Source organism: Mytilus edulis, chromosome 3, assembly GCF_963676685.1.
Source record: "Mytilus edulis chromosome 3, xbMytEdul2.2, whole genome shotgun sequence".
NCBI lineage: Eukaryota > Metazoa > Mollusca > Bivalvia > Mytilida > Mytilidae > Mytilus > Mytilus edulis.
This window is the reverse complement of record NC_092346.1, coordinates 99,873,794-99,895,304: the sequence shown is the minus strand read 5'-3', so window position 1 is coordinate 99,895,304 and position 21,511 is coordinate 99,873,794. Positions and strand designations below refer to the sequence as shown.

At 33.7% G+C, this 21,511-nt stretch overlaps 2 protein-coding genes across 6 annotated transcripts; one reads left to right on the top strand and one right to left on the bottom strand.

Annotated features, from left to right (window-relative positions):
* Positions 1 to 2,858: 2,858 nt before the first annotated feature.
* LOC139517948 (probable caffeoyl-CoA O-methyltransferase 1) lies at positions 2,859 to 13,196 on the top strand. Of its 4 annotated transcripts, none has more exons than XM_071309509.1 (7): positions 2,859 to 2,991; positions 8,382 to 8,508; positions 9,013 to 9,169; positions 10,049 to 10,258; positions 10,892 to 10,992; positions 11,881 to 12,030; positions 12,942 to 13,196. In XM_071309509.1, exons 2-7 carry the CDS (start codon positions 8,383 to 8,385, stop codon positions 13,002 to 13,004), a joined length of 807 nt encoding a protein of 268 aa, XP_071165610.1. In that variant the 5' UTR covers positions 2,859 to 2,991; position 8,382; the 3' UTR covers positions 13,005 to 13,196. The 4 variants fall into 4 exon arrangements, with proteins under 4 accessions (XP_071165610.1, XP_071165609.1, XP_071165611.1 ...); XM_071309508.1 differs by lacking the exon at positions 2,859 to 2,991 and adding an exon at positions 3,190 to 3,218; XM_071309510.1 differs by lacking the exon at positions 2,859 to 2,991 and adding an exon at positions 3,334 to 3,354.
* A 1,573-nt stretch (positions 13,197 to 14,769) lies between these two features.
* LOC139517947 (catechol O-methyltransferase-like) lies at positions 14,770 to 21,070 on the bottom strand. Of its 2 annotated transcripts, none has more exons than XM_071309506.1 (7): positions 20,926 to 21,070; positions 19,713 to 19,839; positions 19,012 to 19,168; positions 18,414 to 18,623; positions 16,051 to 16,151; positions 15,629 to 15,778; positions 14,770 to 15,061 (listed from the first exon to the last, which is right to left on the bottom strand). In XM_071309506.1, the coding sequence occupies exons 1-7, from the start codon at positions 21,039 to 21,041 to the stop codon at positions 14,993 to 14,995; spliced, it is 930 nt and encodes a 309-aa protein (XP_071165607.1). In that variant the 5' UTR covers positions 21,042 to 21,070; the 3' UTR covers positions 14,770 to 14,992. The 2 variants fall into 2 exon arrangements, with proteins under 2 accessions (XP_071165607.1, XP_071165608.1); XM_071309507.1 differs by lacking the exon at positions 20,926 to 21,070 and adding an exon at positions 20,313 to 20,409.
* Between the last annotated feature and the right edge of the window lie 441 nt (positions 21,071 to 21,511).

Below are 21,511 nucleotides of genomic sequence, written 5' to 3'. Positions count from 1 at the left end.
ATTATCCAACCAATTCTCACCTTCAATAATGAGAATTACATTGCAATCAGATTTAGTGTTTGGTTCAATCCACCATTTTCTACATTAGAGAATGCCTGTACCAAGTCAGGAATATGACAGTTGTTATCAATTCGTTTGATGTGTTTGGACTTTTGATTTTGCCTTTTGATTTTTGATTTTCCTTTTTGAATTTTCCTCGGAGTTCAGTATTTGTGTGTTTTTTTTTTATATCCAAGATCTTTAGATTGAGACCATAGTTTCTTAGGATTTCCTTTATTTTCGTCAATGCTGTCGTTGGTGTATTCAGCTTTTCATTGTTCTTATTTGATATGATTTTACATTATTATCCTGTTGTTTTATGGTGCAATAGGTTAAGAAATTATCACCAAGATCAGTACTGATAACACCTGACTCTCCGAGTTTTATATTGTGCTACACGGTTCAAATATTGTTTTATCCTGCTAGTCGACTTTCACCCTCCAATATAGTATTTTTATTTCACGACCGTTGAATTTGTTAATGAATGACATCAACTCGACTTAAAAACGGACCGCGATGTCTTAGGACCCCGAAATGAATTGAGACGTTAATGCCATGAAAATTGGTGAGGCTATCCAATCAAAATAATCGTAACAGAAGCTATTCTGCATCATAATAACTATTATCATATTGTCGTCAGGTTAGACATAGAACGACGTGTCTGACATATATTCGTCACGCCAGACTTCGGACTATGAGACTCACAGTAACCATAGTCTCGTCCGGTCACACTTTGGACTGTGTGACTAACTGTTAGCATATTGTCGCCAGGCCAGACTCATCGTAAGCATATAATCGTCAGGTGAGACTTATGACGATGTTACTAAGCGTTATCATAATATAATCGTCAGGTTAAACTTATTACTTGTTAGCATAAAGTCATCAGGTTAGACTTTGGGCGACGTGACTAACCATTAGCATATCGTGTCAGGTTAGACTTAGTCTTAGGATGACGTACCTAACCGTTTGCATACTGTTGTCAGGTTAGACTTAGTCTTAGGATAACGTGACTTACCGTTACCATATCGTGTCAGGTTAGACTTAGTCTAAGGATGACGAACCTTACCGTTAGCATACTGTTGTCAGGTTATACTTAGTCTTGGGATGACGTGACTAACCGTTAGTATATCGTGTCAGGTTAGATTTAGTCTTAGGATGACGTACCTAACTGTTTGCATACTGTTGACAGGTTAGACTTAGTCTTAGGATGCCGTGATAAACCTTTAGCATATTATTGGCCGGTTAGATTAAGGACGGCGTGACAGGCCGTTATTATATTGTCGTAGAGTTAGACTTCGAACTAAGTGACTAACTGTTAGCATATTGTCATCAGTTCAGACTTTGGACTTTGAGACTAACTGATTTCATATTGTTGTAATGTTAAAATATAGGACGAAGTGACTAACTGCTATCATATTCATTATATTGGCATCAGGTTATAACTAGAACGACGTGACTAGCCATGCTTACCGTAAGCATATTTTTGTCAAGTTAAGTTAAGTAAAGGACGGCGTGACTAACCTTTATCATATTGTTGTCAAGTTAGTTTAAGGACGAAATGACTAATCGTTTGTATATAATCGTCAGGTTAGACTTATGTTACGTGACTCACCGTAAGCATTTCATCGTCAGGTAAGACTTATGACGACGTGACTCACCGAAAGCATATTATCGTCAAGATACTAGACTCAGGACAACGTGACTCACCGTAAGCATATTTTCGTCAGGTTAGACTTAAGACGACGTGCACGTGACTCACCGTAAGCATATTATCGTCAGGTTAGACTTATGACGACGTTACTAACCGTCAGCATTATATAATCGTCAAGTTAGACTTAGTACGTGTTAGCATAACGTCGTCAGGTTAGACTTTGGACGACATGACTTACCGTTAGTATATAGTTATTAGGTTAGACTTTGGATGACGTGACTAATAGATAGCATATAGTCGCCAGCCACATACAAAATGTTGCACATACATAACTATTTTGCAGATGCCCTATCTTGGACTTTGAGGTTAAAGCAGAACACACATCAGTTAAAGCGCTGTTCCTTTGCATTTTATATTTTTAATGATGGTGCATAAATAGTCCGCGATTACTCTGACGTCCAACGGCTGTTTTGCCATACAAGTGCATGAACTGACTTTATGTCATGGTTGAATATCTCTTATCCGTTCTTTTCTAATATATAAGAACTGAGGGTAAAAATCAGTTGAAAAAGGGGTTGACTCATCAAATTGATACAGAGCTAAAAAAAAAAAAAAAAGATAAGAAAACCTATATACATGTAGCAGATTTAAACGGATTCACTCTATTAACATAATTCCTGCGAACTATTTACCCTTCCAAACAAATAGAACTTTGTTCAATTAGGATATAGGGACAATTAGTTCCAGTGTCCAGACTCTAAACCGTTTTCGGTTGATTTACCTCACGGGACAATTATTGAAAGATATTTATCACACTTTTTTTTTAACAAACAAAAAAAAAAAATAAACCGAGTTTAAATAAATGAAATGTCTTTAGAAAAAAAACCATAAAACAGTTTACCGAAATCAGTACAGGCAAATACGCAATTCATTATTAGGGTCTTTCCGCGGGTAGAAATTGAAAAAAGAAATGTGAACCTCCTAAAAAAAAAACCACAGACACTCGTCTCAGAAAAAAAAATTTCCTATATACTTTATAGGAAATTTTTTTCTGAGACGAGTGCCTGTGCAAAAAATGTTCTACTTTTTTTACCCAAATATAATTTATAGGCAGAGCAATATTTTGAATGGATGATACTACAAATTAAAAAATCATTTTACAACATATATATAAGCTAGCAAAGATATTACTTGTGATCTACGACTTGTGATTTACTTTTCGTCACATCAAAGAGTCATAATTTAGGACGTTCTATCATAACAAGAAGCCACACGTACAGTACACGCATACAACGTAATATGTAAGTGAATACATTTATTTTCCTTTAAGCGTAATGTTATTTTAAAATAGTTTTTTTAATCATTTAAATGTTAATCCTCTGTTTAACTCAGATACATAAAAAAATTATTTCAAAGTAACTGGTGCATCCATTGGCCATTCTAAATACAATGTAACATCATTGTCATTGATCTATTTCTTTTGACCCAATTTTATTTGAACTGCTATATTTAACATGTTTCAAGTACTGTTAGTACGGTATTATTGACATTTTGCAATAGTGGTTATGTTTATCATTATCTTGCTCCGGGTGTGTTCGTCTGACTGTATCATGTGGTATGATAATAAAAGGGGATCTATCTAGCATTGACTAAATGGCGTAGTTGTAAGTAACTATAGGACAACGAACTAACTCCGACAATGAGCAAAACCCATATAACATATAGTACGCTATAAAATGATAAAAAGTATAAACGATTCACCCTCGAGAAAAAAATGGTCGGATCTTAATATGTTCAAAACACTAAACGGCAACAACAGAAATACTGGTACATGACTTTGGACAGGCAGATAGATAATGTTGCTAGTTAAAACACCTTTTGCCAGTACTTTCGCTGGTAGTTGTCTTGATGTCATATCTCAATGTATTTGATTCCTGTTGAATTTGGTGTTGATGGCAAGTATTTGGTTGTTAGTTGTTAATGTATTCACAATTTATACCCAACTTCAAGTTCTGTTTATAATGTTAACAACAGTAAACATTTTCACGATGATTTAAAAATCTCGATCGACTTGAAATTAAATAAAACCATATCATAGTACAAACCAAACTAACCAGTTACGATTAAATGTAATAAGGCTTCGACCATTCATGATGGAGAATATTTTTGATTCATAATTGTTTTAAAATAGAAAAAAAGTGTTTCAAAATTCCTCTATAGAAAATAAGAAAAGAAAAAACATTCATTTAGTTTTTTATTATCATTATTATTATTTTTATTATTGAGAATGGTCTTTACATTTAACTAAAAAAAAATTGGGAAAACAATGAATGTCCCGGCAGTGGTCCTCCCTTAAAAAGATGAATGGTCGTTGCCAAATAGATAGACAAATTTAACAAATTACGTTTATTTTGACCCGTACGTGTTCAATGGAAATATTAACATTAATATTAATGTTTTATGCTTTTAATCTTAATATGTAAATACTACTTGTAGCGTGTCATGCGAGCTTAGAGTATAAATACTTTATCTTCCGTAAACGACGATGACATATTTGTTTTAGCATGCTTATAAATACATGTCGAATATAAAGGATTGTTCTGTAAGCAACTACACATCCGAACGAACAGGACGATATGATTATCCAAGTAAGATATCAAATCAAACATAATAACAGATAACAGGTCAAACGTCCTGTGTCTTACCAGACGACAATATGGTAACGGTCATTCACGTATTCTGATTCAGAAGTCTAATCTGATGACAATGTGCTTACAGTTAGTCATTCGGGTCCGCCCTAGATATAACTTCAATCAAATCAAATCAAATCATTTTATTGGTGTAAAATCCAAATATTGGATTGATACCAAGACAAACACGACAATCATTACAAACAGACACTATTTGAATTTAACTTGACGAAAATATGCTAACAGTTAGTCATGCCAACTTCTTTGAATGGTTTTAACGATATTTTATTTTGAGCTCCAACGGAATCAATTGGTGAGTTGATGGTCGCAAATACCAACTTACTGGCACCGCTAATGCGCATGATGCTTTGCAAGTAAATTTAATTTGAGACCATCACATCACCAATTGATGCCGTCGGAGCTGAACATGCAATACAATTCTTTCCAAATTCACGTCATTCTCAGTTTGACCTGATGGCATTATGCTATCTATTAGTCACGTCGTCGTAAGGACAACCTGAAAAATATAATGCTAACGGTTATATGCCAAATAAATGATTAGTAGTTATTAACGTAAACATAAGTCTAACCTAACGATTAGTCATGTCGTCCTTAAGTGTAACCTGACAGCAATATTCTTACGGTTAGCACGGTTAGTTACGGTGTTCTAGTTATAACATGATGCCAATATCATGAATATGATAACGGTTTGCCACATCGCTCTAAGTATAATATGACAATAATATAATAACTGTAAGTCATGTCGTCCTAGGTCTAACCCGATGAAAATATGATAGCAATTAGTCACGTCATTTTATATTAAAACATTACAACAATATGATAACAGTATTGAGTTAGTCTCCTGGACGAAGTCTAGTCTGACGACTATATGCTAACGGATAATCACGTCTTTCTAAGTCTAACCTGACAACAATATGCTTACGGTAAGTCACATAGTCCTAAGTCTAACCTGACAACAATATGCTTACGGTTAGTCACGTAGTCCTAAGTCTAACCTGACAACAATATGCTTACGGTTAGTCACGTAGTCCTAAGTCTTACCTGGCAACAATATGCTTACGGTTAGTCACGTAGTCCTAAGTCGAACCTGACAACAATATGCTTACGGTTAGTCACGTCTTCCTAAGACTAAACTGACAACAATATGCTAACGGTTAGTCACGTAGTCCTAAGTCGAACCTGACAACAATATGCTTACGGTTAGTCACGTAGTCCTAAGTCTAACCTGACAACAATATGCCTACGGTTAGTCACGTCTTCCTAAGACTAACCTGACAACAATATGCTAACGGTTAGTCACGTAGTCCTAAGTCTAACCTGACAACAATATGCTTACAGTTAGTCACGAAGTCCTAAGTATAACCTGACAACAATATGCTTACGGTTAGTCACGTAGTCCTAAGACTAACCTGACAACAATATGCTTACAGTTAGTCACGTAGTCCTAAGTCTAACCTGACAACACTATGCTTACAGTTAGTCACGTAGTCCTAAGTCTAACCTGACAACAATATGCTAACGGTTAGGCACGTAGTCCTAAGTCTAACCTGATAACAATATGCTTACGGTTAGTCACGTCTTCCTAAGTCTAACCTGACAACAATATGCTTACGGTTAGTCACGTCTTCCTAAGTCGAACCTGACAACCATATGATAACGGTTAGTCACGTCTTTCTAAGTCTAACCTGACAACAATATGCTTACAGTTACTCACATAGTCCTAAGTATAACCTGACAACAATATGCTTACGGTTAGTCACGTCTTCCTAAGTCTAACCTGACAACAATATGCTTACGGTTAGTCATGTCTTCCTAAGTCTAACATGACAACAATATGATAACGGTTAGTCACGTAGTCCTAAGTCGAACCTGACAACAATATGCTTACGGTTAGTCACGTAGTCCTAAGTCTAACCTGACAACAATATGCCTACGGTTAGTCACGTCTTCCTAAGACTAACCTGACAACAATATGCTAACGGTTAGTCACGTAGTCCTAAGTCTAACCTGACAACAATATGCTTACAGTTAGTCACGAAGTCCTAAGTATAACCTGACAACAATATGCTTACGGTTAGTCACGTAGTCCTAAGACTAACCTGACAACAATATGCTTACAGTTAGTCACGTAGTCCTAAGTCTAACCTGACAACACTATGCTTACAGTTAGTCACGTAGTCCTAAGTCTAACCTGACAACAATATGCTAACGGTTAGGCACGTAGTCCTAAGTCTAACCTGATAACAATATGCTTACGGTTAGTCACGTCTTCCTAAGTCTAACCTGACAACAATATGCTTACGGTTAGTCACGTCTTCCTAAGTCGAACCTGACAACCATATGATAACGGTTAGTCACGTCTTTCTAAGTCTAACCTGACAACAATATGCTTACAGTTACTCACATAGTCCTAAGTATAACCTGACAACAATATGCTTACGGTTAGTCACGTCTTCCTAAGTCTAACCTGACAACAATATGCTTACGGTTAGTCATGTCTTCCTAAGTCTAACATGACAACAATATGATAACGGTTAGTCACGTAGTCCTAAGTCGAACTTGACAACAATATGTCTACAGTTAGTCACGTAGTCCTAAGTATAACCTGATAACAATATGCTTACGGTTAGTCACGTAGTCCTAAGTCGAACCTGACAACAATTTGCTTACGGTTAGTCACGTCTTCCTAAGTCGAACCTGACAACAATATGCTTACGGTTAGTCACGTTTTCCTAAGTCGAACCTGACAACCATATGATAACGGTTAGTCATGTAGTCCTAAGTCTAATCTGACAACAATATGATAACGGTTAGTCATGTAGTCCTAAGTCTAATCTGACAACAATATGATAACGGTTAGTCATGTAGTCCTAAGTCTAATCTGACAACAATATGATAACGGTTGGTCACGTAGTCCTAAGTCGAACCTGACAACCATATGATAACGGTTAGTCACGTAGTCCTAAGTCTAATCTGACAACAATATGATAACGGTTAGTCACGTAGTCCTAATTCTAATCTGACAACAATATGATAACGGTTGGTCACGTAGTCCTAAGTCTAATCTGACAACAATATGATAACGGTTAGTCACGTAGTCCTAAGTCTAATCTGACAACAATATGATAACGGTTAGTCACGTAGTCCTAAGTCTAATCTGACAACAATATGCTTACGGTTAGTCACGTAGTCCTAATTCTAATCTGACAACAATATGATAACGGTTGGTCACGTAGTCCTAAGTCTAATCTGACAACAATATGATAACGGTTAGTCACGTAGTCCTAAGTCTAATCTGACAACAATATGATAACGGTTAGTCACGTAGTTTGAAGATTTGCCTGATGCAATATGATAACTGTAAGTCTCATTGTCCGAAATCTGGCCTGACGACAATATGTCAGACACGTCGTCCTTTGTCTTCCCTGACGACAATATGATATATTATGATGCAGCATACAGACTAGCTTGTAACGTTCATTTTGATTGGATAGCGTCACCAATTTTAATGGAATCAACGTCCCAGTTCAATTTGGGGTCCTCGGATACCACGGTTCATTTTTAAGGCAAGTAGATTTCATTTAAAAACAGATTCAATGATCGTGAAAGTTGAATAGCAGGATACCAAATAAATATTTGAACCGTGTATCACAGATTAAACTCGGCGAAGCAAACTTTGCTCTATATTTCTAAAGCTACACATATATTTATATTTTCTTACAATGTGAGAATAACATACAGAAAAGTACAGATATCATAAGTTTTAATGAAAGTTTAGGGTGCTGTCTTGTTGGCGTATAACCACGTATCATTTCAAAAGATATTGAAATAAATTGAATGAGATAGGATGATGTTTGACATTATTCTCTATTCAAACGGTTTGTTCGTTTGATAACAAAGCATATGTAGGCTTTTACCTATTATTTCCTATTAATATTAATCCTGTTGATATCGGGAGGTTTTATTATTTTATATTTTAGAATGGCAGATAAAATCAGTTATGATCCTGCATTGACAAAACTGTGGGAAGTGAAAAGAGAGGCAGAAAAGTTAGGTCTCCCTGAAAGCATAATTTCGGGTCTACAAGCTGTTGAGGATCTATTTGAGGTACACATTAAAGTTTACGCAATCTTGTATTGTGATATAGCAGGATCATTAATGAAATATGCAAATTTTGAGAGAGGAATATTATTCATTCGTAGACTTTTAGTCTAAATGACTAATACACGATTAACAAAAATAGAATAAAGCTTTTTGCTTAATTCAATTTATACACTCAGCCATATAAGTGGGAAAGCGCAGATAAATTTATTTTATAAATGAGAGAACAGTTAGTTTGAGTTTATTGTTTTTAAGCAAGACATTGAGTTTCGTAACCCCTGTTTGTTCTTTTAAAATTTTCCACAAACACATTACAAAAGTTATCATCCAATATTTTTGTTTTATTAATTTCTACCTGTTATTTTTTTTCTTCGTTTTTTCGGACAATTTTGCACAATCTGTAGCTTGTAAAAAAGTGACCCATAGTTTTAGACAATTTTCAAAATATCATTATATGAACTTCATTCTGGCAAAGAAAAGTCAATCTTATCTAACTGCAATACTTTCCAGGCAAGAGAAGTCTACTGTGATGGTAAAACGTCAGAGCCAAGTGATGCTTTATCAAAACTTATGAAAGATACGATGGAACATCCATGGCAACAGTTGTTTAATGAAGGAAAAACAAAATGGAACATAAGTACCAGGATGTTGTCGGGAAATCTTGAAGGTAAAGATAAAATAAAGACTAAGAAAATTGTAATTATAAAAAAATAATGGGTTTTCGAAAAGTCCAAATTTTTCGGTTTTTAAAACATACATATAAAAAAGAAGATGTGGTATAATTCAGTGTTCCTAGTGCACCTGTGATTGAACTATCTATCACAACTTTGGTTATAACTTAGACCCAAAATCTTCAAGTCTTCTTCCGGTTTGTTTATTATACATGCAGTAAAACAAAAAAAAAGTTATTTCAATTACAAAAATTAATTAACACAATTTAAAAAATGCGATACGATTTTCAGCATACTGATATTTCAAAATATAAGCTGCCTGCACTATAAATCTTGTATATTTTGTCTTCGCTACGTTCGTTCGACAGAAAGGTTTACAATGACACTAGCAGCTGATATACCAACATGCAGTATGTATACAATGTTAGCAGCTGATATACCAACATGCAGTATGTATACATTGTAAACTGTTTAAAGCTACCAGTAAACTCGGATTTGAATGTTAAAATATTCCCTTAGAATAAGGACTAGAATATCAAATAAGTTTTTTATATAAACAGAATGGATTACAGAGTACTTAGCTCTTATTCACCTGATTGCCATTATAAAAGAGAGAATTTCAAGAGCTTAACCTAGTAAGACGAGCGCTAATCAATCTTCTATGACAGCTATAGTTAAACGGTAGTGTCCCCCTAAAAAAGAATTGTGACGGGTACTACTAGTGGGGAAGGAACCATTTTACCATCCGGAGCACCTGATTGTACCCCGGTTGTAGTTGGATTATTCTCTAGTTTTCTTTATTTTGCTTTTAGTGATTAATGTTCTCCTTTGCTCTTTCTTTCTCTTTTGTGAACTTTATTAATCATTTGTTTCAGGCTACGTTCTCAAATTTTTAGTCAGTGCATCAAAAGCTAAAAGAGTATTAGAAGTTGGAATGTTTACTGGTTGTGGCGCTCTCGGTATGGCGGAAGTAATGCCAGACGACGGCAAGGTCGTGACCTGTGAATTTGATCCATATTTAGTGAAATTAACTAGAACATTTGTGGACAAGTCCCCGCACGGAAAAAAGATAACTATTGTTGAAGGTTTGTGCTTTTTTATTTATTTTTTACTTTAATAAGCATAAAACATGAACTGGAATAACAAGAATTATCTTTTAGAAATAAACTAGTACAATACAACAGATGATTATCGACTTCTAGGAGTCGATATTAAGAATTGAACGATGGACAGTCAATGCGTGAATTTTTCTTGCTACCTGATTGGAAGATATTACGAGACGTGAATAATCAAAGTTTATTGATTGGTTAGGACAATCCAAACCTAGTAAATGTCCTTCAATCCCGAAGAGTATCGGATTTGTCCTCTCTATTTTAGCAATTCGATTTTGCCTGGTCATTAATCATGCATATTCATGATATTGGTACACGGGTAACTTTTATCTATAAATAGTCGACAAGTTTCGTAAACAACAACGTGAAACGATATAGATAATACTTCATAACGTGTGACCTCACGTGTATGGTAAAATTTGTTGATTGATGCACATGGCTATTCTAGTAAATGAATAAATCTACAAATCGAGAGCACTTTCCATTTTCATCAGCTAAGAGTCGACTAGCCCTTTTTGAAAGGTTAATGCTTGTTGCACAACCAACACCGATTTTTCTGAATAATTACACGTGCAAATACTCAGTTTTCAATATTCTCATTTTTAGGTCCTGCATTAAACAGTTTAAATGACCTTGGCAAGAAAGGAGAGAAATTTGACTTCATCTTTATAGATGCCGATAAACCGGGTTATTGTGACTATTTTAATGTGAGTATTTGAGTTCATTTCTCTTTTGTGTTTAATGCATTTAGAAGCATACTGGCATTATTGGCAGATTATTCCATTCTTTTGAATGTTGAATGATACTGGACACACTATAATGTCCACTTAAAACAAGTAACAGAAAACATATGCATTGGAAGATAAAATGAGATGGTTTTGTTAAATACTGATTAGACAGCAAACCAACAATACTGTCACAAAGATAACATGCATTCAGCATAATTCGTTCTCAAATAACAGAGTGTCATTGAATAGGTTTGTGTCGATCTCTGAGACTGGGCAAATTGTTAAAAAGCACATAAAATGAGGAGAAGTGCTTGTAGTATGAATGCAAATAAAATAAATAAGAATACCAAAGACAACAAATGTGATACACATTTGTAACACAAACAAATAAACTTATTTGAGATCTTGTCTTGGAACAGGCAATTTGACATAGTCCGGAGTTTGTTAAAATAATTGGCAAACCTTTTTCTCGTTCTAAAACTATAAAAAAAAATGGCAAAGACTAATTAAACAATATTTACATTTAAAAAAAAAACCACGATTGTCAGTCCATGAAATCAGCACCGGTTTTAATAGGGAAATGATCTTTGTATGTAGCTATATATAGTTATAGCGTCTACAATGGTAATTTCACGAACGATTGTATGAACGTTGGCTTATTTTTGTCCCAGCCTGATTAAAAAGTTAACCACAATGTTAAAGTCATTTATGGAAATGCAATGACTTTTAAATTTCTATGAAGTCACCCAAAAGAGGCATTTAACTTTTATTTTTACATAGCGAGTAAACGCAAGCCTTTTTATTTTATATATGCAATGTTATACATTTTTACATAATGCTTCATTTCTCTGTATAAATATTTTTTAGGTATCGATAAAAGACCTTCTAGCACCAGGTGGTACTATCGCTCTGGACAACGCATTACACTATGGAAAACCGTATTTAAAAGAATGTCCTGACGACGAACCAATCAAAAGATTTAACGATATGCTAATGACCAGGAATGATGTTTATCATGTACGTATTCATTCATTAATTGTGAAACAAGAAAAAGTTGCCATTGAAATTTGAATAAATTATCATGCACCAATAATGCATTGACCTATGTACATAATTTGAACGCAGAAAATGGATACTTTAACATAAATAAGAGAAATGATATGATTACAAATGAAAAGCTATCTATGGAGATTAAATGATCTTCAAATGAGAGGCAACAGTAGTTCATCGCATAAATACAAATCAAACTAAAAACTGGAGTAATTAAAATCGACTATTGAAAGGGGGAACATGTCAAAGAGACAATTAACCGACTATTGAAAGGGGGACATGTCAAAGAGACAACTAACCGACTAAATTATAGAAAACAGCCCAAGACCACCAATAGGTCTTCAACACATCGAACATTGCATGAACTTCTAAACGAGCGTGGTCAGTCGACAGGGTAAATGTTTCCTGTTGAGAATGCATATGTACACGTATGAATTAAAGTTACATGTGAAAGTTGTAAACACTTGTTCAGGTTAGTTTAAAAAAAAAATCAACAGTAAAAATTTCAAGTACTTACAGAGACTAAGAAAGTTACAAAAATATATACATACAACATTTTACATGAACGTGTTATTTTGTTACAATGTATCTATTATATATAAGCAGGAAATGTTGGAGTAAATGTTTTCATAAGTTTTTTCTTACTATATGTTTTCTAAATGAACACTGATATGTAAATTCAAAGAGTCGCATTGTTTTTAAAGATATTTATTAAGTTTTGAATAAATTTTAATGTATTTAGTTCTGGCTTACCTTTTTTGTTGTTTATTTTTTTTTGCACAGCCTGGCGATACAAAATGAACCACGTATGATAAAAATGTAGTATACTAGGTGTCAACTTAATAATTCTAATTGAGAAAAAAAAACATTTCTTTTAGGTGTTAATGCCAGTGAGAGATGGAATAATGCTTGTAAGGAGAAAGGAAGATATGAACGGGTGAAGATTTTTCAAGTCAGATGTGAAGTTATTGATTGAGCCGATACAGTTGCATGACATAACCTTTTTAACTTTTTATTATGTATACATTTGTTCTAAATTTAATTAATCACTATACACATAAATGTAGCTGTAAACTTGTGGAGTATTTTATAATTATTCTACAATATTTTCAAAATATATCTTATCAAATCTGGCTATGAAAGTTTTATTTTATTGTTTTTGTTTTTTCGAAAGGGGATTTGCCGTCATTAGTTTTTCCAAGGTAATTGGGTGCTCTTTTAAAAAGGTTTGGAGATTCTTTTGATATTTTTTTTGTTATAAGTATTTTCTGGTGTTACAAAATGTATATATATGTCTGGTTTAATGTGCCTGTTTGATGTGATTGAACTTTTGATGTTGCCATTATGAAGGACTTTCCGTTTTGAATTTCTCTTGGAGCTCGATATTTTTGTTAATTTACTTTTTAAAGTTTTAAAGCATCGTCCATTAGTTTTAGTAGAGCTCATTCGAAAACACTTGACAAACTCATGATATGAGTACAAACCATGACAATGTAACTCTATAATGGTACGTTTGAGGCGCTTTTCTTAATCTACCTTCATTTAATTTTACGTATTTGTACTTATCTAAAAGTCTGTTGTATAACGCCTCATCAAACGATAGGATTTTTTTTTACATGAGCGTCAGTAGTTGAGCAAAACCTTCGAAACGATCTGAATTCACTGAGTATGCTTCCCCCTTTTTTATGAGTTGAATGTTGATCAGTTTTCTGCGTTTGGTTTTGGACTGTTACTAGCCTTGTCGCCGTTTTCTGTTGTTTGTTAATGTGCATTTTTTATAAAATTGTCTTACAATAGATATAGGAAGATGTGTTGTTAGTGCCAATGAGACAACTCTCCATCCAAATAACAAATTTATAAAAGTAAACCATTGTAGGTCAATGTAGAAAGGTTCATAAATGTATTATGGAGTTATTGGGGCACAATCTGTTAAACAAAATTGAGAATGGATATGGGGAATGTGTCAAAGAGACAACAATTCGACCATAGAGCAGACACCATGCATGATCGCCAATATGACTCAAAATACATTTTTGTTATTTTACTTTTTTTAATTATAGAAGAAACCAAAAGGGACCCTTAGGTTAATATATTCTTTTCATGATTAAGATTTGTATCAATTGATATCTATATAGCAACAAAATCTTGATACCCACCTAAATATTAAGATAAAAAAAGCAAGTAAGATTCCGAGAGTCAGGGCAATAGACATTCTAATTAAAATATAGATCCCTGATTACGTTATACTCATATGTAGTATAACGAAACAGAAATCTATATTTTAATTCGAATGGGCAATGGAAAACATTTAGTCATAGAGAATCATGCAAAAAGATTGCAAAAAAAAAACCATACAAAAAATAGGAAAATAACAGGGACAGATTCCTCTACCTCACCGTCCTCACGTCTCGTGAGACTAAATTTTCAACAACACCACACCAAAATCTATTGTAGTCAGGTACGGAGTTATTTAGACTGGTTCCCGGACATTATTTGACAAAAAATAAAATAACAAAAAAACGAAACGGAAACTGTAACTAAATGACAAAATCAAATGATCAAACACATCAAACGAATGGACAACAACTGAGATTCCTGTCTTGGTATGATTAGGCATTTTCTTACGTAGAACAAAACAAACAGACATAATTGGTAAAAATGAAATTGAGGTCAACATTGTGTTATTATAAAAAAAAAAACAACAAATAATTGTAATCTTTCTTTTTATTGTAGCAATATCCCATTATCACTTACAGACAGAATGTTAATACAAGCCATTTAATAAAAGAAAAATATAAAACTAAAATCGTCTTTTAAACGGCAAAACAAGTTGCTTAAAACCATTACACAATATCTGCTTGAAAGATACGTGCCAATTAACAACATGTAGTTAATGCTTGCTTGCTCTTTTCTCTTATATAAGCTTATATTAAACGGTTCCATTCATGTCCTCTTTTCTCCTGATCAGCATAATACCATCCCTTATAGGCATCAAAACCTACAAAAATGCAGACAGTACCAATATATGTTATTAAAGATTTTGTTATTCGGGGTGGAGGCACGTGTAAAAATTATGATGTAACAAAACAATGTAAATGAAGCAGGTTCAATTTTTTTAAAGTCATCTATAACTCCATCCTGTTTGCATCAATATTCAATAGATCTAGTTCATTGACTATACTATACGTCAGCATCAAGTTTTTTATTTGATAGTTTAATTCAAACTCTGGGTCGAGGCATATAACCAGCGTAGTCTGTACTCGTGTTTTGACATGACAAACGCCGGGTCGAGGCATTTGACCAGCCTAGTCTGTGTTCGTGTTCTGACATGACATATCATATATATTGTAATTTTATTAAATCTACTGCATACTAAACGTCAACACAATATCTGTAGGTATTTTGGAGAGTAAACATTTGGTTATATGTTATCTGGCAGATTTTCGAAAATTTAAGTATTCACATCATCCTGATAGTATGTATTTTGAGTAAAGCATGGTTTTGAGTATTTATTGCTGATATTTTTTTTTTTACCTTGAACAATGAGTTAGTTATAGTTACGTACATAATAAATATCCTTTCTTGTCACGATCATGTTGTTAAACTTGGTAACGCCTTCGTTTGGTGTCGAATCTGTCATATACGGTTTACCTCCAAATAAGGCATTGTCCATTGCAATAGTACCTCCGGGGGCCAGAAGTTCGGAGAAGCATATCTTGAAATATAATCAAATAAATGTAAATTACATATATCTGAACTGTGGCATGGAAGTTATATTGTAACAAAAAAGTAAAGGTGCATAAATGTAAATACGAAGTCAAATATTAAACTGAAATCGGTTTATAAAATAAAGTCACATGTAATTATGACCATTCTATAAGTATTATTTGATGATTAGATCTTTTTAACGATGTATCAAATATGATGTTAGTTTTTTTCATTTTGCTTTATAAATTATCTTTTCCTTGTTACACATGATACACTTACATTAAAATAATCACAATAACCCGGTTTATCAGCGTCTATGAAGATGAAATCAAACTTCTGATTTTTCTTAGCCAAACCATTTAGACTCTCTATTGCTGGACCTAAAACGACATATAGTAAGAAAAAACTTATTAAAGTTAAAACAAATCATAACTGTTCTACTATTCGGGAGGTCAAATTCATAGAGAGAAGTAAGATAAATGTATTGATGGCTTCCCCAGTTTTGCGCCGATTACAAAAATGTTTATATTGTTCTGACATTGACCTAATATTGTTTTTATACTGCAACATAAATGAATAAATTCATAGCTCTTTGAATTATTACGCAAATTTCAAACTTATTTTCATTGCTTAATAAACCCCTGACTATGGAAAAAGTGTTCCATGATGAAATTGACATTGCACAAAATAAAGCTGTGTTACTATATTATAAAATAAACACGACTAATTGCAGTATAAATGAAGTTAGAAATGCCTGTTTTACATTTATATTATTAGAGCATGTATACATAACACAAACATGACATGAAAAGAAAGAATGTACTACCATATATTGACTGCTCATTTCTAAACGACAAAAGAAATGACTGTATTTACATGTTTTAAAATTTATCAAGATGTTTAAACAAAATCAAGATTCAAGTTTAGGTTCTAAATAGATAGAACATTAATCGTTAGATTTTTTTTTCAATTCCTTAAACGTAAAAAGCCTTTTTCATTAGATACATGTATAATTTGAAACACCTTCATTCAAATCAAAATAATAGCAAAATGGAATAAGATGCAGCAACATGTACAAGAAGTGTCCAATGTTCGCACAATTTTACGTTCTCAAATTCATTGTTTCTGATTTTACACAAATTTCATTAAAAAGATAAAAGACTGAAATAATTGCTCGTGCCTATTTTCATAATATACGATCATGAGGTGAAACTTGTGGAAACGCAACACAGCACCTGTTTTAATTTACCCTGAATACAATTCAGTGGTGGATCCAGAGGGGGGCGTAGAGGGCGTACGCCCGCCCCCCTTTTGCTTGGACTTTTTTTTTTGTGTGTAAAAGTTTAAAGATTAATCAGACTAGACGACGTGAACTTTGCCATTTCCCGTGTATGTGACAATTCTTTACTTTAAAAAGATATGTTTCGCTGGTGTATACTAACTGAAAGTCATGTGATTCACTATAGTGGAGTTGACCAGTGCGTCGAAAAAACGTCACTCAGTTATTATTTAACTCGTAACGCCCCATGATCGGCATCCTATAATATTTTAAAATAACAGCTGAATAATGATCCCCAGTCAGTATTATCTCTAGATAGATTTAAATTCTAAGGTACGAACCATTTGATTTGAGGAGGCAGTCTGAGATATTTGAGAGATAAAAAATTGACTCTAATCTTTGCATTAAACAAAAATTCTGGCCATATCTGGATTGAAAACAATAATCTTGTCCATTTTTTTGCTATTAGAAACGAATATCCAACAGAATTATTAAGCATTAAATGAACATAAAAGATTAAAACGGACGTTTTCAAGTTTTTTTTTTGGCCGGGGTTTGCCGCGATGTCTGACCGGAATGTCTGTTTCGCCGAAATGATATATTGAATATTTTTTTTCAAGACCAGACTACAACCTGCTGCTGGAAGTGGCCTTAATGTCTACATTTTTCTACCGTCTTTCATATAATCGTTGTCCGATGATTTCAGACTCATTCGTAGCTTTTGGTTGATTTGGAATCCCTCACATCCCTTAATTTTGTTGGGTGAAACATATCAACCAAACATTTGGATAAATATTGCTTGTTTGTCTTTTTTAGCTCGTGTCCGTCGTATTGTAAATTTTATCGAATAGCCCAAGAAATCTGTGAGGTTATCATAACTTAACTTACAGCAAACCAGCGAGAATTTTCCATGTCTTTTTTTACTGAAAAGTCCCACATCAAATTTATCAGTAAATAGCTTGAAACATACTATCATTTTGTGATAAACAATTAATAAGGAGAATACAGCATCGAAAATGTCCAACCCTTACACCTTTCAGGAACTACAAAATATACATGCACCACGCCACACTGTAAATCTAAGTGTTAATAAATAGAACACTGCTTGAACGCTTTTTTGTAACACTTTTTGAACGTGTAATGGTGTTCCAAATGTCGTTTTAAAAGTGCATATTACACTTATTTCATGTTTTTTTAGCCAAAAAAAGGTCCGAAAAATTTTCCGTCTCGCTCCGCTCGGCGAATTTAAAAACTTCGCCCCCCTTTCCAGAATCCTGGATCTGCCCCTGCAATTGAGAAAATTAATGCCTTTAATATTTCCATTGAATCCATAGCTAATTGTTTGATGTATACACAGCCTTACCAGTAAGAATTTCGACCTTCTTTCCATGTGGCGACCTGTCCATCAATTTTCTAGCTAGGTCAACTAGGTATGGATCAATTTCACAAGTGACGACCTTCCCGTCATCCGGCATAACTTCTGCCATTCCTAAGGCTGCACATCCAGTAAACATACCCACCTCAAGAACGTTTTTGGATTTAGAAGCACTGACTAAGAATTTTAAAACATATCCTAAAAAAAGAAAATGAAAATGTTAGTAGTTGAAATTGACATCATTTCAAATTTACTAGATTTGGTAAAACATAAACTTTGAATGACAACATTTGTTATAATAAGCTTGATAAAAGCAATGTATAAAAGCAATCATGCAGTGTGGACCAAACAAACATAGAACAAATTCAATGAATAGGAACTGATCTACATCTCTCTCGCTCTCTCTGCTTGTTTATGTTTAATTGCTAGTTTCTTTTTTTATCTGTTTGCGTTTTCTTTTTCTTTTCAGTATGTGTAACGCTCGCTTAATATTAAACCGAAAGCAATAATTCAATGAAGTATCGCTCTACTATTCAGATATCCAAAAAAGTGATTTATTTGGTTTTTATCTTTGCTTGTATTTTACCCTCAAGATTTCCTGACATCATTCTAGGGGTGATATTCCATGTCGTTTTCCCTTCTTTGTATACATTCTGCCAGGGATGTTCAAAAGTATCTTTTATCAGTGCTGCCATTGGCTCACTTGCTGTCGACGTCTTACTGTCGCAATAATCTTCCCGAGCCTTTCAATAAAAAAACAGGTGAAGAAATCGATTTCAGATATGTATGAACATAAAATACATATACTGTGTAAAAATGTACCGTATCTTCCTACACGACTAGTAGTATATTTGTTTTGTTTTCTCTCACTGCATTGAAGAGCTTTTAAAGATATATCTCCCGGTTCTGGCCATGTTGCTTATCCTTGACTTAAAAGGAACGATGTGTCATTCTGGCTTATCCTTTTATATAATACAAAAAGAAAATGAAAATGTATATTCAAAATATTTGTCTCACTTGAAGGAACTGGTTTTTTTAATAAGGTCCTCTATCTTTTATTTTCTTTTTCCAAGAAGTGATTACATTAAACAGGAACATATTTTTAGGAAAACAACCGCGGCTTTATCTTTATAGATTGCCAACTAACAATTTGTCAAATAACAAAATCTTTAATAACTAACCTTATTGATTTATTCGGAATAACACGATGCTGACATTTAATCTAGAGAAAGTACAATGTATGGACATGTTAGAGGTATCATCACTTTAAGTTCATATGTTAATTACCGTTGCCAAATCATCAACTGCCTGTAACCCATTGATAATTGTCTCAGGTATTCCCAGGGATTCGGCTTCTGCTTTCACCTCTCTCAGTTTATTTATCGCTGGGTCACGGCTACGTTTACTCATTTTCCTGTAAAACCAAGAGATCAATTAAGGTGAATGAAACACCGCAAACAAACAGAAAAACATAGATAACGTCTTCTTATATATCCACTTTTCCTCACAAAAAGGATACTTATACACTGCAGATAAATAAAAGATGAAAATGGGGGGATATTAAATATGAACTTTTATCATAAATAAATGTCTATACGATATGTCAATCTTAAAATTGATCTAAACAAACTCATAAATGAATTTAACAGATATTTAAACACAGCTTCCATCAACACCACCTTCTTTAAAAAACAAATAGCTGACTCAGCTTTATTTTGTAGTTAGTTTGCAAAAATATGTTAGATGTATATGTTCACAATTTCCTTAAGAAAACGGTTTTATTTTTCAAGTGAAAATTCCATAACAGAATACCACATATATCTGTCCTTTTTAGGCTTTTTCACTGTAACAGTATTATGTAAATGGTTTTCTTTAATTTCAACATACCTTTTTCTCCCGTGCTTTAACAGATCAATAAAGCCGCTCTAAATATTAACCTTGTATATTTATAGTGTGTTTTATGATAATAAATCATATGACATATGACGCATACACTGAATATTAAGTCATTAGGTGGAATGGTAGTAGTTTTTACAATTTTCTTAAATTTTCATTTCCTTTTTAAGAGTTGGAACACTTCAAATATTGCACTTTTGAATGATATTTTTTTTCATTGTAGTGGTAGTAGTGGGGAGGGGGGGGGGGGGGGGGTGACAAACTGATTTATTACACATTAAAATTATTGATGAATACCAACATTGGAATAAAACTTGTTATTCAAACTTTTTTTTAATATACTTGGCCGAACGAAAGCTTTTATATAACCTCAGGTTTGTTATTCTTTTGTAAATAAGAAAAGTGTATTGAAATATGAGACGGTGTTGACATACAAATAGAAGTATTCAATACAGTATAATTTGACCCGGTCCTATTGATTGGAAGATTTTAACTGTAAAGGTAAAACCCGAGTACTATAATAGTGGAGTGTCAAATCAAGAAAAGGGCCGGCATAACTGTAGACTAAAATTTTAATTTTGCAAAGCCATTACATTAAAATTACTTTTTTGCCCTGTCATAGCCATTTCCTGCGTTGCAGTTTTTCCTAAAATGAAAAGAAAAAGACATATGATGGTTATCTTTTGCAAAATGTGACGTGGATTGAGATACAATCGGCATCGGCAGGAGATGTAGACAGAAAGATCAAAGCAATGATTACCATTATCTTCGCAATGGGGAAAGACAGGTTTGGAATGGAAGAACAGAAGAAAGTTAAGAGTCAGGCCATGGAAGAGAACAGAAGAGAAAGTGACATTGCCAAACTGAGGAGAGAACAACAAAACTTAACAAAGTGCCTCAAGAAAGAAAGCAGAGTTACACGAACAAAAGGCATTAAAAGAGCTAAGAGATGTCAACAGGGAAAGAATACAAACACTGAGGAGAGCAGAGAACCTTAAAATGAACAAAAGGGAAAGAGCAAGAAAGACATAACAATTAACACCTAATCCATTTGGCTTTGTAAAAAAGCTTTTAGGAGATAAAAGATCGGACCGGTTAGATCGCCAAAAAGAAGAGGTTGAACAATATTTGAGAGAAACTTATAGTGATCCAGACAGAGAACAAGACATTGAAGACCAACACAGATTGAT

Bases quoted from the DNA above. Each gene is read 5' to 3' on its own strand.
- LOC139517948 (XM_071309508.1), top strand. The intron at 9,170-10,048 runs GTAAAGATAAAA...CATTTGTTTCAG, and splicing joins GTTGTCGGGAAATCTTGAAG to GCTACGTTCTCAAATTTTTA. The intron at 10,259-10,891 runs GTTTGTGCTTTT...TCTCATTTTTAG, and splicing joins AAAGATAACTATTGTTGAAG to GTCCTGCATTAAACAGTTTA.
- LOC139517947 (XM_071309506.1), bottom strand. From the start codon at position 21,041: ATGCCGATTGTATCTCAATCCACGTCACATTTTGCAAAAGATAACCAT. The intron at 19,169-19,712 runs GTAATTAACATA...TTTTATTGAAAG, and splicing joins CAGTTGATGATTTGGCAACG to GCTCGGGAAGATTATTGCGA. The intron at 16,152-18,413 runs GTAAGGCTGTGT...ATGTCGTTTTAG, and splicing joins GAAGGTCGAAATTCTTACTG to GTCCAGCAATAGAGAGTCTA.